The sequence below is a fragment of the Dipodomys ordii genome, unplaced genomic scaffold, assembly GCF_000151885.1.
Source record: "Dipodomys ordii isolate 6190 unplaced genomic scaffold, Dord_2.0 Scaffold101, whole genome shotgun sequence".
NCBI classification, from domain to species: Eukaryota; Metazoa; Chordata; class Mammalia; order Rodentia; family Heteromyidae; genus Dipodomys; species Dipodomys ordii.
In genome coordinates this window covers 3,997,354-4,010,968 of record NW_012267317.1, presented here as the reverse complement: position 1 = coordinate 4,010,968, position 13,615 = coordinate 3,997,354, and the positions used below count along the sequence as shown (strand labels likewise).

General features: G+C 52.6%; 1 protein-coding gene across 1 annotated transcript; it reads left to right on the top strand.

Moving 5' to 3' along the window:
- Positions 1-325: 325 nt before the first annotated feature.
- Aoc1 (amine oxidase, copper containing 1) lies at positions 326-4,335 on the top strand. Its single transcript, XM_013027229.1, has 4 exons — positions 326-1,907; positions 3,177-3,462; positions 3,715-3,847; positions 4,069-4,335. Exons 1-4 carry the CDS (start codon positions 326-328, stop codon positions 4,333-4,335), a joined length of 2,268 nt encoding a protein of 755 aa, XP_012882683.1.
- Positions 4,336-13,615: the final 9,280 nt, after the last annotated feature.

Below are 13,615 nucleotides of genomic sequence, written 5' to 3'. Positions count from 1 at the left end.
GTCACTCTGCAGCCTTCAGAGGGCAGAACCTGGGGCTCCCATAACTCACAGCGTCCCTGCTGAGGGATGGGTTGTCCTGCTGAGCTCATGTCCATAAAAGAACTAGACAAGGGAGTGTTTCTAGCTAAGGAAGTCCACACCTGCAACTGTAAGAGGTTTACAGGCAAGCAAGAGAACAGATGCACAGACCAGGGTGCAGACAGCACCGCAAACCATGTGTGGCTCCCCCTAAACCCAGTTCTTTGTTTCCACAAGGCTAAGGGACAGAGTACTCCAAGGTGCTGGTCTTGCAAGCCATTAAGTACCTCTCCTGTCTTCCAGAGTGATGGGTCAGGAGAGCCTGGCCCTGGGCTGGGTGGCCGCTGCCCTCCTGGTGCTGCAGATGGCGGTGGCAGAGCGTCCCCTCTGGATGCTGGAAGGCAAGGCTGGTGTGTTCGCGGACCTGAGCGCCCAGGAGCTGAAGGCTGTGCACAGCTTCCTGAGGTCCAGGAAGGAGCTGCGGCTGCAGCCTTCCACGGTGCCAACCATGGCCAAGAACTCGGTGTTTCTCATAGAGATGCTGCTCCCCAAGAAGAAGCGCGTGCTGAAATTTCTGGATAAGGGCAAAAGGCAGCCTGCCCGGGAAGCTCGTGTGGTCATCTTCTTTGGAGACCAGGAGCACCCCAATATCACTGAGTTTGCCGTGGGACCCCTGCCAGAGCCCTGCTCCATGAGGATGCTGCCCCCTCGGCCAGGACACCAGCCGTCCTGGGAGTCCAGACCCATCACCACTGTGGAGTACGACCTCCTCTATGCCATGGTGGAGGAGGCCACCAGGCCCCTGCACCAATTCTTCCTGGACACCACAGGCTTCTCCTTCCATAAATGCAGTGACCGCTGCCTGACCTTCACCGACGTGGCCCCCCGGGGCCTGGCGTCCGGCCAGCGCCGCAGCTGGCTCATCTTTCAACGCTTTGTAGAAGGCTACTTCTTGCACCCTACAGGGCTAGAGCTCCTGGTGGATCACGGGAGCCTGAACCCCGAGCACTGGACGGTGGAGCAGCTCTGGTACAATGGGAAGTTCTACCAGAGCCCGATGGAACTGGCGCAGAAGTATGACAGTGGAGAGGTGGACAAGGTGGTCCTTGAGGACCCGGTGCCCCAGGGCCAAACAGCCGAGAGTGCAGAGGAGCTCCCCCTGTTCTCCTCCTACACACCCCGCGGGGACTTTCCCAGCCCCACCCGCACGGCTGGCCCACGCCTGGTCCAGCCGCACACGCCCCGCTACCTGCTAGAAGGCAATGCCGTCCTGTACATGGGCTGGAGCTTCGCCTTCCGCCTGCGTTCCTCTTCGGGGCTACAGATCCTGAACGTTCACTTCGGCGGGGAGCGCGTGGCCTACGAGGTGAGCGTGCAAGAGGCCGTGGCGTTGTACGGCGGCCACACACCCGCAGGCATGCAGACCAAGTACATCGACGCGGGCTGGGGCATGGGCACCGTCACCCACGAGCTGGCCCCCGGCATCGACTGTCCGGACACTGCCACCTTCCTGGACGCCTTCCACTACTACGATACTAATGACCCCGTCCGCTACCCCAGGGCCCTCTGTCTCTTTGAGATGCCCACAGGGGTGCCCCTCCGGCGGCACTTCGATTCCAACTTTAGAGGTGGCTTCACCTTCTACGCAGGCCTGACGGGCCAAGTACTGGTGCTGCGAACCACCTCCACAGTCTACAACTATGACTACATCTGGGACTTCATCTTCCACCCCAACGGGGTGATGGAGGCCAAGATGCACGCCACTGGCTATGTCCACGCCACCTTCTACACCCCCGAAGGGCTGCGCTATGGGTCTCGCCTGCACACCCACCTGCTGGGCAACATACACACCCACTTGGTGCATTACCGAGTCGACCTGGACGTGGCCGGTAAGAACAGCGGTCTGCTGGGTCAGCCATCCCACCCAAGCGATAACTTACACTCCGCAGGGGACGGCGTTAGAGCTTGGGCCACAACAGCAGGAGTGTTTGCTCAGCCTGCTCCTGCAAAACACTAAACTAAAGATTTAATGTAGCCCTAAAAAAAAATACTGGAAATAGCCAAGTGCCAGTGGCTCTATGATCCTAGCTACTCAGAAGGGCAGCCAAGTCTGTGAGACTTTTATCTCAAATTGCCTAACAAAAAGCCCAAACTGGAGGTGTGGCTCAAGTGGTAGAGCACCAGACTTGAGAAAAAAAAATCCAAGTGAAAGCACAAGGCCTTGAGTTCAAGCCCGAGTACCTGCATGCCAGTGTATGTGCGTGTGTGCACACACACAAACACACACAGTGCTGAAAGTAAATAACGCCCAATAATTTCCCAGGATACTACTATCCTTGTCTTGGGACTAAGTAGAAAGGTGTACCTGGCGTGGGATTAGGGAAATGTCACTGGCTAGCACTCTGAGGTGGCATACAGGGCCTCTGGTGTTAGAGAAGAATGGCATGGTGTAATATCCAACATCAAATCCCAAAGCAAAGCACACCCACCAGGACCCGATGATCAGCTTCCACCAGCCAGCCCCGCTCTCCCTCTGGCCCAGAACACATAGGATCTGATGCATGGAGAATGATGGGCTGCCCTTTCTGTAACACTAAAAACACAGCAAATGAGCCAGACACCAGTGGCTTGCACCTGTGATCCCAGCTGCTCAGGAGGCTGAGATCTGAGGATTCACAGGCAGACCGGGCTGAAAAGTCTGTGAAACTCTTATATCCAATTAACAAGTAAAAGTCTGAAGTGGAGGTGTGGCTCAAGTGGTAGGGCATCAGCTGTAAGTGAAAAAGCCAAGTCAGAGTATAGAGCCCTGAGTTCAAGCCCCAGTGCTGACACCAAAACACACACACACACACAAACCCATAAAACACCCACAACCCAGCCAACAGACTTGGGCCCAGCTCTTGAAAGAGCCACCAAGCATCACATTGAATCACCTCAGGTGCCCTGACACCATGAGCTGTCTTCTAGCGCCTCTGGCTTTGGTACTCTTAATGCTTCCCACGGCCAGCCCCGTGCTGCTCCCTGCACAGGCTTCTTGCTGGCAGTCGGCTGTGGTGTGTTCGAGAAGGGAGATCCCACAGAGTGGGAGGAGGTTTCGGTTCCTTCAGCTTCCAGTGTGATGTTTTTCACCCTCCTTTTCCCTGCCTGCCTGCCTCCAGGCACCAAGAACAGCTTCCAGACGCTACAAATGAAGCTGGAAAATATCACCAACCCCTGGAGCCCGAGACAGCAGCTGGTGCAGCCGTTCCTCAAGCAGAAGCGGCACCTCCACGAGCGCCAGGCCGCCTTCCACTACGATCAGGCTCTGCCCAAGTACCTACTCTTCACCAGCCCCCAGAAGAACCCCTGGGGCCACACACGCAGCTACCGCCTGCAGATCCACTCCATGGCGGAGCAGGTGCTGCCTCTGGGCTGGCGGGAAGAACAGGCCATCACCTGGGCCAGGTGAGGAGAACGGAGGAGGCTGGACAGGGCGGGGCATCCCCGGTGTCTATGTCTGTCTGTCCTTCTGTCCACCGGGCTCTGGCTCCACACATGTGAAGGGGATGTAGAGGCTGTTCACGGGGCTTGGGGTCCTGGGTTACCTATGGGCCTTGCAGCCTCCCGGGGGATATCCGCTCGTTCAGGGGATGCCCCCATCATCCATCTGGGACCACCCTTCCCCCAGAGCAACCCGGCTTCTCCCCGGCCCGGCAGGTACCCCCTGGCAGTGACCAAGCACCAGGATTCTGAGCAGAGCAGCAGCAGTATCTACAATCAGAACGACCCCTGGCATCCCCCTGTGGTCTTCGAGGAGTTTCTTCGGAACAATGAGAGCATTGAAAATGAGGTACTGCCTGGTCCCTGCCCCTACCCTCTTCTCCAGCAGAATTCTAACCAGCCTCCGCCTGGACCCATGCTGGTCCAGTGTGGCTGGCAGCGTGGAGGGAAGCTCAGAGCTCGCGGCAGACCTGAGCACCTCTTTAAAATGGGGCTGAGGGGAATTGCAAGGCTGAAACTCCGCCCCCCACAGTCACCGCCCCGCCCACTCACGCCAGCCTCCTCCCACAGGATTTGGTGGCCTGGGTGACGCTGGGCTTCCTGCACATCCCCCACTCGGAGGACATTCCCAACACAGCCACACCCGGGAACAGCGTGGGCTTCTTGCTCCGGCCTTTCAACTTCTTCCCAGAGGACCCCTCCTTAGCATCCAGAGACACTGTGATCGTGTGGCCCCGAGACAAGGGCCCCAACTTCGTCCAGCGATGGCTCTCTGAGGACAAGGACTGCCTGGCGCCTCCCAATTTCAGCTACAATGGGACCTACAAGCCTGTTTGAGGGGGGTGGGCCCCGATCCCGTCAGAAGGCCAGAGACCCTCCCCACTCCCCGCCCTGTCCCCCATCCCCGCCCACAAGGCAGACAATAAACCCTTCCACTCCCAGCCCTGCCTGCCATGCTGCTTCTGGGGGGGCCAGGGAAGGGCGTGGCCACACACACAGATGGGAGAGCATCGAATTTGGCCGCAGGCTCCATCTGTATTTAAAAGACCCTTCACTTCCTGAGTAGTGTGGTTTTGCTTCTTTGTCACCAGTGGGCCTCAGACTCCACATTCTTCCCTCTTTGAGTGTCTGCTGCTGTTGCTCTCCAGGCCCTTGGCTATAGTCACCGACCTCTCGGCCTCTGGTGATGAGGCTCTGATGTGATGAACTGAGCAGAGCTGCTGACGCTGGAGAACCAGGAAAACCCGTCGTGGAAGACCATCGAGTGCCCCCTGAAATGTCCCTGACGCCGGCGCTCTGCTGGTGGGGCCCCGAGTGCACTCACTGCCACCCATGCATGGCTCAGAAGACTAAGGCCACTTGCTGTTAACTGGGCAAGAAACTGGACCCTGCAGGGGGGAAGGGGAGGCTGTTGCCCTACACTTCTCCCAAACCCTCATCTCCCGGTGAGAAAGCTTGCATTCTACCCCTTTCAAGGTTCACCTAGCACCTTGACAGCGCTTCAGCCCTAACTGCCACGGCCACCTGGTTACCTAGTTCCGCTTACAGGAGTTCCTGGGTATACCAGATGGCGCCTGTGGGCCAGTGAGATCAGGGCCCCTCTGTTCTTCCTGTGGCCCACTGCAGCAGGAAGGGAAATCATCAAAACGCAGCCCCCACATCTGAAGAGTGGGTAAGGGACATCGCCTCTCCCCTGCCCGCCGCCATCTTGGCCTCTGCTGGTAGTGCTTGGTGACAGTTCCCGGCTTGGCTGCCTGCCTCTTGTGCTCTTCTCAACATTCTACAGGCCATTTCCTGCCTGTGTGCAGGCTCCACTCCCTGACGCAGGGGAAGACGTGTGTCCTCATCCCATCTATTCAAACTATACTAGAGGGTCTTTCTATCCAGGACATTTAGACAAGAAAAAAAACTTTAGTATCTAGATTAGGAGAAAAAAAAAAAGATGACCTGCTCTAGTGCATGGTGCATCCTAAGAAATCAAGTTCAGCAAGGTAACAGGATACAAAACCAGTATACAAAACACAATTGCTGCTGGAAGCTGGTGGTGCACGCCTGTCATCCTAGCTACTCAGGAGGCTCAGATCTGAGGACTGAGGTTTGAAGCCAGCCCCAGGGAAGGAAAGTTCATGAGAATCTTATCTCCAATGTAACACATGTGTGCATGCACACACACACACACACACACACACACACACACACACCCCTCAGGTGGAGCTGTGGCTCAAGTGGTAGTCTTGAGCACAAAAAGCCTAGGGACAGTGCTCAGGCCCTGAATTCAAGCCCTAGTACTTGCACAAAAAATCCTGACCTTGGGGCTGGGGGTTTAGCCCAGCGGAAGGGCGCCTGCCTGGTGCGCACAAAGCCCTGGGTTCGGTCTTCAGCCCTGGGAAAAAAAAAACATTCCTCACCTCAGTTATATTTCCATACTACAATAATTAGCAACACAAAAATAAAAATGTTTAATCTAATCTTCAAAAACATAAAAATAAACAAGACACTTAGGAATACATTTTTAAATGAAGTACAAACTTTATACTCTGATAATTATATGACATGGGTTAAAGAAATTAAAGGATATGTAATCTATAGAAAGACATCCACGCTCTTGATCAAAACACTCAAAGTTATCATGATAGCAATCCATCCAATCTCAATGTGTGGTATGACCTCTACCAAAGACTCGGCTGCATTGTTCATAGAAATTAATAAGCTAAAAATCCTAAGGAAATTCAAGGGACCCACAGTTGTCCAGAGGATCCTGACAAAGAACAAAGCTGAACCATCAGCATTCCTAAATTTGTTACAGAATCAAGACAGTGAGGGACCAGCCAGAGTGCAGACATAGATCAATGCAGACAGCCCTGGGGCCAGAAATAAACCTCACATTTAAAGGCAATTGATTTTTTTTGTTATAAGAGCACCAAAATAAGCCAATGGAGAAAGGACAGCCTTTTCAATCAACCAGATATCCACCTATGAAAGAATGGGGTTGAAACTCAATTTTATGTTATATATAAAATTGTCTCAAAATGGATCAAAGACCTAACTGTGCAGCTTAAACTCTTGGAATAAAATGGAAGTGTAAATCTTCATAGACTCAGGCTAGACAATGGTTTCTGAGCCATGACATCAAAAAACACAGATATAAACTAAAAATTGATACATAAATTTCATTAAAATTTAAAAACTGCTAAGTATGATAGTTCATACCTATAATCTAAGCTACTTAGAAGACTGAGATCAGGAGAACTGTGGTTCCAGGTCAGTCCAATCAAAACAACAATAAAATAAGTTCATGAGAATCCATCTCAACAACTACAACAACAAAAATCGAGGGTATGGTGGGATACACCTATAATCCTGGCTATGGCAGGAAGGGTAAAGTAGGATTGTGGTCCAGGGCAGCCCAGGCAGAAAGTAAGACCTTATCTCAAAAATAACGAGAGTACAAAGGACTGGAGGTGTGGCTCATAGGACAGAGTGCCAGCCTACCGAGTGCCCAGCCTACAGCTCAAACCCCAAACCTCAAAAATAACATAAAGCTTTCATAGTCCAAAGGGCACTGTAAAAAAACAGAGCAACTCACAGAACGGAGGAAATGATTGCAAATCATAAATCTGACCAGGTTCTTACACCTAGAACATATAAAGAACTCTTACAACTCAGTGGCAAAATAGTAGCCATCCAATTTTAAATCAACCAAGTATCTGAATAAGCATTTCTCCAAAAAAGATACATAAGTGACCCCCTCACCTCCTCCAGGGGCCATTACTTAAAAAACAAAACAAAACAAACAGCTAACAACACACATTGATAAGAATATTGGGAAAGTGCCAATGCGAAACCTTGGTGATCGATGGGAGGATAAAATGTTACAAGCACTTTGGTGAAGAGTCAGGTAAGTATTCCAACTTTAGACACAGAGTGATCATATAATTCAGGAATACTGCCTCTAACATAATTCCCAAGAAAAACTTAAAAGTGTGTCCATGCAAAAATGTTCATAGCAATAGTATTTCCAATAGTCAAAAAATGTCAGCACAAATGTCCAACAGCTGCTGAAGAAGCCAGATGTGGAATATCCATACAGTGGAGCATTATTCCGCAATGAAAATGGATAGAGTACTATACAATCCACAGCCTGGCTGAGCCTTGAAAGCATTACAGTACATCAAAGAAGGTAGATAGAAAATGCCACATCTCATAGGAGTCTACTTACAGTAAATGTCTATGGCAGGCAAACCCATAGAGACAGCACAATAAGTAGTGGTTAGGGTCTCAGAGGGCTGGGTAGGGGACTTCTCTTGAAGTTGATTTTTTTTTCATTTCATTTTCATTTCATGTAAAGAAGCTGAACAGAGGGTTACAGTTACATGAGTAAGGCAATGAGTACATTACTTGTCAATCATTGTTACCCCTTCCCTTGTTACTGTCCCACTAGCCCTTCCCTCCCCCACCTCCCACATTCCTCCCCACCCCTTGAAGTTGATTTTTTAAAATATTCTAAAGCAGATTGTGGTGATGGATATACAACTTAGTCATTAAACTTACACTTTCAGAGAAAAAACTTTGCAGTATGTGAATTATATCTCAAAAGAGCAGTTTGGTTTGTATGCATGTGGGGTGTGTGTGTGTGTGTGTGTGTGTGTGTGTGTGTGTGTGTGTGTGTTGTTTGGGGTTTAAACTCTGAGCTTTTTTTCTTTTCTTTTCTTTCTTTTTTTTTGCTCAGTGCTAGCATTCTAACACTTGAGCCACACCTTCACTTATAGCTTTTTTTTTAAGTTTATTAGAGATTGAAACAGTCTTACAGACTCTTCTGCTTGGGCTGGCTTTGAACTTCAATCCTTAGATCTCAGCTTCCTGAGTAGCTAAGACTAAAGGTATGAGCCACTGGAGCCTGGCAACAAATTCAGGTTTTTAAGTTAATAAAAACTAGGGCTGGAGGTGTGGCTCCTGTGGTAGAGCCCTGCCTGGGAAGCATAAGGCCCTAAATTCAAACCCCAGTCCTACAAGAAGGAAAAAAGCTGACTACAATGATCAAAACTAAATAACGTCTATCATCTATACCAATATCCATATTCTTTTTTCCAGCTTATATTCTTTATACAGGGGAAAACTTCATTGTTACATCTCCACAGATCTACACTCCATCCCAACAAATCTCATCCTTGACATCCATGTTCTAGTAATGACATTGTATAGTCCAGCTTATATCAAGTGTCTTAACTGAGGCTGCCATAACAAAACACCCTAGGCTGGCTGGCTCTTGACCAGCAGAACGTGGCCCTCACAGTTCCAGTGGCTAGAAGCTCAAGGCCAAGGCACCAGCAGAGTCAGCACCTGGGGACGCCAGATTCCTGGTTTCCAGACACCCCGTCTTCTGGCTGTGTCCTCACAAGGCAGGAGAGACAAGAGCTCTCCAGGCTGTCTTCTGTAGGGACGCCCTCCTGATCTAATCCTCCCTAAAGCCCCCACCTCCAGATGCTGACATTTGATGGATTGTCTCTAAATACATGATTTTAGGGGAACACGAACTTTTCTCCATCACAAGATGACCCCATCAGCAGACTCCAGGGGTGGGTGGGTCCCCCACAATTCCACACTATTTTAATTTATTGTTTCAAAGCTAAAAACTTTTCTCGCTGGATGCTGGTAGCTCACATGTAAGCCTAGCTACTCAGGAGGCTGAGATCTAAGGATAGTGGTTCAAAGCCAGCCCACACAGACAAATCTGAGAGATTCTTATCTCCAATTAACCAGGGGGGGGGGAGCCTGAAGTGGAGCTGTGGCTAAACTGACAGCCCACCAGTCTTATGCTAAAAAACTAAGAACATAAGGCCCTGAATTCAAGCCCCAGAACCAGAACAAAAGGAAAAAAGTAGCTCAAGCAAAGAGGAAAACTGCCTCTTTTCTCTGCAAACTGTTTCAAAGGCACATACATTAATACCGAGGTGAGACTTCACCAGCTCTCCACTCCCTCATACAAAATCCGGATTCTAATGACAGAAACAGCACCAACTAACCCAGAAACTGCTATTTTGTTTAAAAAAAAAAAAGCAAAGACTATGAAGATGGAAAGAGAAATGAAGCACTTGTCATTAATCTGAAGAGTTCACATTAATGTTTATAAATACATACCAGATAAATACGATTGTATGTACCCATGTGTTGTTTTTTTTCCCTCAGTCGTGGGGCTTGAACTCTGGGCCTGGGCTCTCTCCCTGTGCTCTTCAGCTCAAGGCGAGCGCTCTACCACTTGAGCCACAGCACCACTTGTACCCATGTGCTGTAAGGATGCATGTGAGTTCACGGACATCTGTCACATTTTGGACTACTCCTGCCCTTCCTGCCATGCCACCCAGTCATCCCCCATTTATTTCTGTCCCATATTGTCTCTGCAGAAGAAAATGTGCTCCCCAGAGAGACCGCAGGCTGTATGCTAGGGGGCGCCCCTGAGCCCACCCTGCTGCAGCTGCCTTGGCCCACAGCTGGACCGCTGGTCCAGATCAGGACCCCTGGGGCGCTTCTGGGGGGGTGGGGGGATGGAAGGCTAGGGACAGATTGGGCTCTGACCTGCCCTCCTGCAGCCTGTGTCTTCTCCCAAGCCCCCTAGTGTTCACAAGCTTTATTGCATCCCCAAACTTCCTCCCCTGACTCTACTGCCCCTTCCCCAGCAGGGCCTCCATCTCTTAGCAACACGTCTTTGTGGGGTGAGGGCCAGAGGGTCGATCCTGAACACAGAGAGAGAACAGGGGAGGCAGGGAGACTGTATTCCAACAGCACAGAGCTCTCCTAACAGTGTGGCAGGTCAGTGGGAAGTGTGTGCGTACAGACCAGTCGGCACACAGCAGGTGTGCGTACACCTTCTCTGCAGTCCTGTCATCCTTGTCACGGTGGGGGAGACAGGAGGCCGCTCCCACTGCCTGGCCATCATGGCTACTCAGCCTGCCTCCCACCTGCAAAACTCTGTAGGCTCCAAGTTCAAGTGAACCCAGGTCCCTGAGTCACACACTTACAGGGTGAGCCTGGGAGTTTACATAGCAACAGTCCCGTTGTACGATCCGCCCCCCTTCCTTCCCCACCCCAGCCCAGCTCCTGCCTGGCAAGTCCTACACCCTGAAGACGCATTGATTCCCTGCCTGAAGATGCATTCTGGGTAGGTCCCTCTCTGAGCTGAGAAGCAGGGAACAGAGCCGCGGGGCCCCGTCTCTACCCCAGAGCTGACCACCTCCCCCATGCAGTGCACCTCTCTGTGTTCCAGCAGCGGGAGGAGGGGAGGGTCCCAGGATGGGACTGATGCTGCTCCCTGTGTGCTGTTTAGAAGGTGAGGCGTCCAGGGGACCCCATGTTCACCTCATTGACGAGGGAGACATCCTCTCCCCTAAAGAGAATGACAAGGCTGAGCCATAACACATGGGGGGGGGGTGGAGGGCACTTAGAGCCAGGTAAGCCGGCAGGGCTGGGGGAGGGGAGCAAGAGGGTCCTCCTTGGGGTCCCCCAGGATGTGACTGGCTTCTTTGAATAGTTCACAGACAGGCAAATAAGTACGCCGCTATGAGGTTGGGGGCCAGGTGGAGTGCAGTGGACAGGGAGAACCCTCTTCTGATGCGTTTGGGGGACACACTGGGGAGAGCCTTGGGGCCCTATTCTGCTCAAAGACGTGAAGACAGAACACGGGAATGCAGAGTTCGCAGGACGCGGGGGATGAGGAGCTTCGTGCCCTAGACTCTGAAAAAAAAGAAAAAAAAAGAGAAGGAAAAAAAAACAACTATTCAGCGATCGAACCCTTGGATCACAGTGAGAAGCTGGGAATCTGCTTGGGCTCATGGTCAAGTGTGAATTCGTTCAATTACTTCTTGGCTCCCAATTGTTCCTGCAGTGGCCCCGTCTGCCAGGCCCAGGCTCCAGCCCTGCCAGCCGCACTCGGGTGAACTCCCTCCTCCTCTCCCTCCTCCTCTCCCCTGCCTTTTATGCTTCTCTCCTTTTCTCTTTTTCTCTTCTCTCAAACAGGACAAGACATATTGCACTCATAAATTGATATGCTGAATTGGAACCCTTTTGTATGACTGAAGACTATTTTAAACAAAACCGAAAACAGGAAAGGACAGCAGAGACACAAATGCACACAAAGGTCCTGGGGAACATGGATCCAGGGACTGGAGTGTTGCTACCTTAAGCCAGGGATTACCTGGCCGGCCAGAAGCTGGGAGCCCCAGTGGGCACGGGGAGCGGTCCCCCCACCGCTAGGCTGAGGGTTCCATTCTCAGAACCCAGAGGTAATGCCTCCCCACTGGGCGGGGCTTTTGGTTTGTTTTGTTTCTTGGGAAAGGTGTCCATGTTGGGACTTGAACTCAGGGACTGGGCATTGTCTCTTAGCTTTTTCCCTCAAAGCTGACACCACCATTTGAACCACACCTCCATCTCCTGGTTTTTGGAGATAAGAGTCTTATGGGCTGTCTCACCTAGGGTGATTCCAAACCTTGATCAGGATGACAGGCGTGAGCCACCTATGCCAGCTGCACTCCTGTTGCTTTAAGGCACCAGGTGGCACCCGCGTGAGGAGGCCGCTACCATGGGAAGCTAACACGGCACCCGCGCCAGGGGGGCAGCCTGGCGGGCCAGGGGAGCTGCTCAAGCGGATGGCAGGGGCGGAGTCAAGGTCACCACGGCCCTTCCCGCCTCCAGGTTCCAGGATGCCCCAGAAACGTGCGCACACCCGTGCCGAGCAACAGGGCCTGCGTGTGCATACCTGCCGTGAAAAGCTGGGGGCTTGTGCGAGCAAGGGGGGACATCGTGGCCAGCCTCACTGGCCCCCTGGGGGCATCTGAAGTACAGGAAGGAGCCGGGTGCTGGTGGCTGGTGCCTGTCATCCTAGCTACTCAGGAGGCTGAGATCTGAGGATCAGGGTTTGAAGCCAGCCCTAACAGGAAAGTCCATGTGACTCTTAGCTCCAATAAACCACTCAGAAAACCAGAAGTAGCTCTGTGGCTCAAGTGGTAGAGCACTCGCCTTGAGCTGAAGAGCTGAGGGACAGTGCCCAGGCCCAGAGTTCAAGCCCCACAATCAACAAAAAAAGAAGTACAGGAAGGAAGGAGATCTCGGGACAACTGACCTCACCCTCCTCCAGGCAAGGTCCTGTGGCGTGGGGTCAGGATGCACGGGGAAGAGAGGAACCATTTTGAACTGGGTGTCAGAGAGCTGTAAATAGGTGAGGGGCATCACTACCATCATCATCGTCATCATCATCATCATCATGTATGCCAGTGAGGAAGGAAGACCGAGGGGAACACAGGCATGGGGACCTGCTCCGGGCACACAGGGGCCCGGCATGCCAGCCTGGACAGAGAAGAGAAGGTCCCAGCGGCAGGACACACAGAGCTGCGAGCAGCAGGGCAGGGGGAAGCAGGGACAAGGCACAGGCCTCCGCTGCCACTCTGCCCCGCCCCTGCTCTGTGCACGGCTTCAGGAGCCTGTGGTCCCAGACACCGCAGTCGTGGTGCTCGGGGGAGGGCCAGCCCAGAGGTGAAGTGTCCAGAAGTCCCCACCCATCCTCTGGGGTGACATGTGTCCCACATGGCCAGCCTTCTGGAGCCCGGGCTGCCCGGGCATCTCTGCTCATGTCTGGGTGTGGACAGGAAGGAGGAGAAGCCTTGTTCCACTCACAGCCGCCCAGGACGGAAATGCTGGCAGGTACCCCAGGCCAGGCGTGGGGGCAGAGGTCAACGAGGCCCCGGGCGGGGCTCAGGGAGAAAAAAGACATCAAGCCTTACACACACACACACACACACATGCACACACACAGACACACACACACACACACATACACACGCCCCAAGTGATCTTGCAGAGGTCCACAGAGACCCCCAGCCAGACTCACTCCCCAGTCTCCCTGCAGCCCCCACCTCCTTCCTGTGTAAAACACAATGTGATTTTGCGTGTGGCCGCCCGATGCCCCGTGGAGATGTAACTGGCAAAGCTGCCAGAGCTGGGTCCGTTTCCCTAAGAATGAGGAAGCCAGACAAGAAGCAGACCGGGAGCCCAGGGCTTCCAGAGGCCTGGCAGGGAGGGAAGAGGTCACCTGGCCACAGCCCCACCTCCTCAGCCCCAGAACCCTGCT

What these genes read in the sequence shown, in the direction of transcription:
- Aoc1 (XM_013027229.1), top strand. Translation starts at nt 326, where the DNA reads ATGGGTCAGGAGAGCCTGGCCCTGGGCTGGGTGGCCGCTGCCCTCCTG. An exon ending in CAGGCCATCACCTGGGCCAG is followed by an intron (nt 3,463 to 3,714) that starts GTGAGGAGAACG and finishes CCGGCCCGGCAG; the next exon opens with GTACCCCCTGGCAGTGACCA. An exon ending in ATGAGAGCATTGAAAATGAG is followed by an intron (nt 3,848 to 4,068) that starts GTACTGCCTGGT and finishes CTCCTCCCACAG; the next exon opens with GATTTGGTGGCCTGGGTGAC.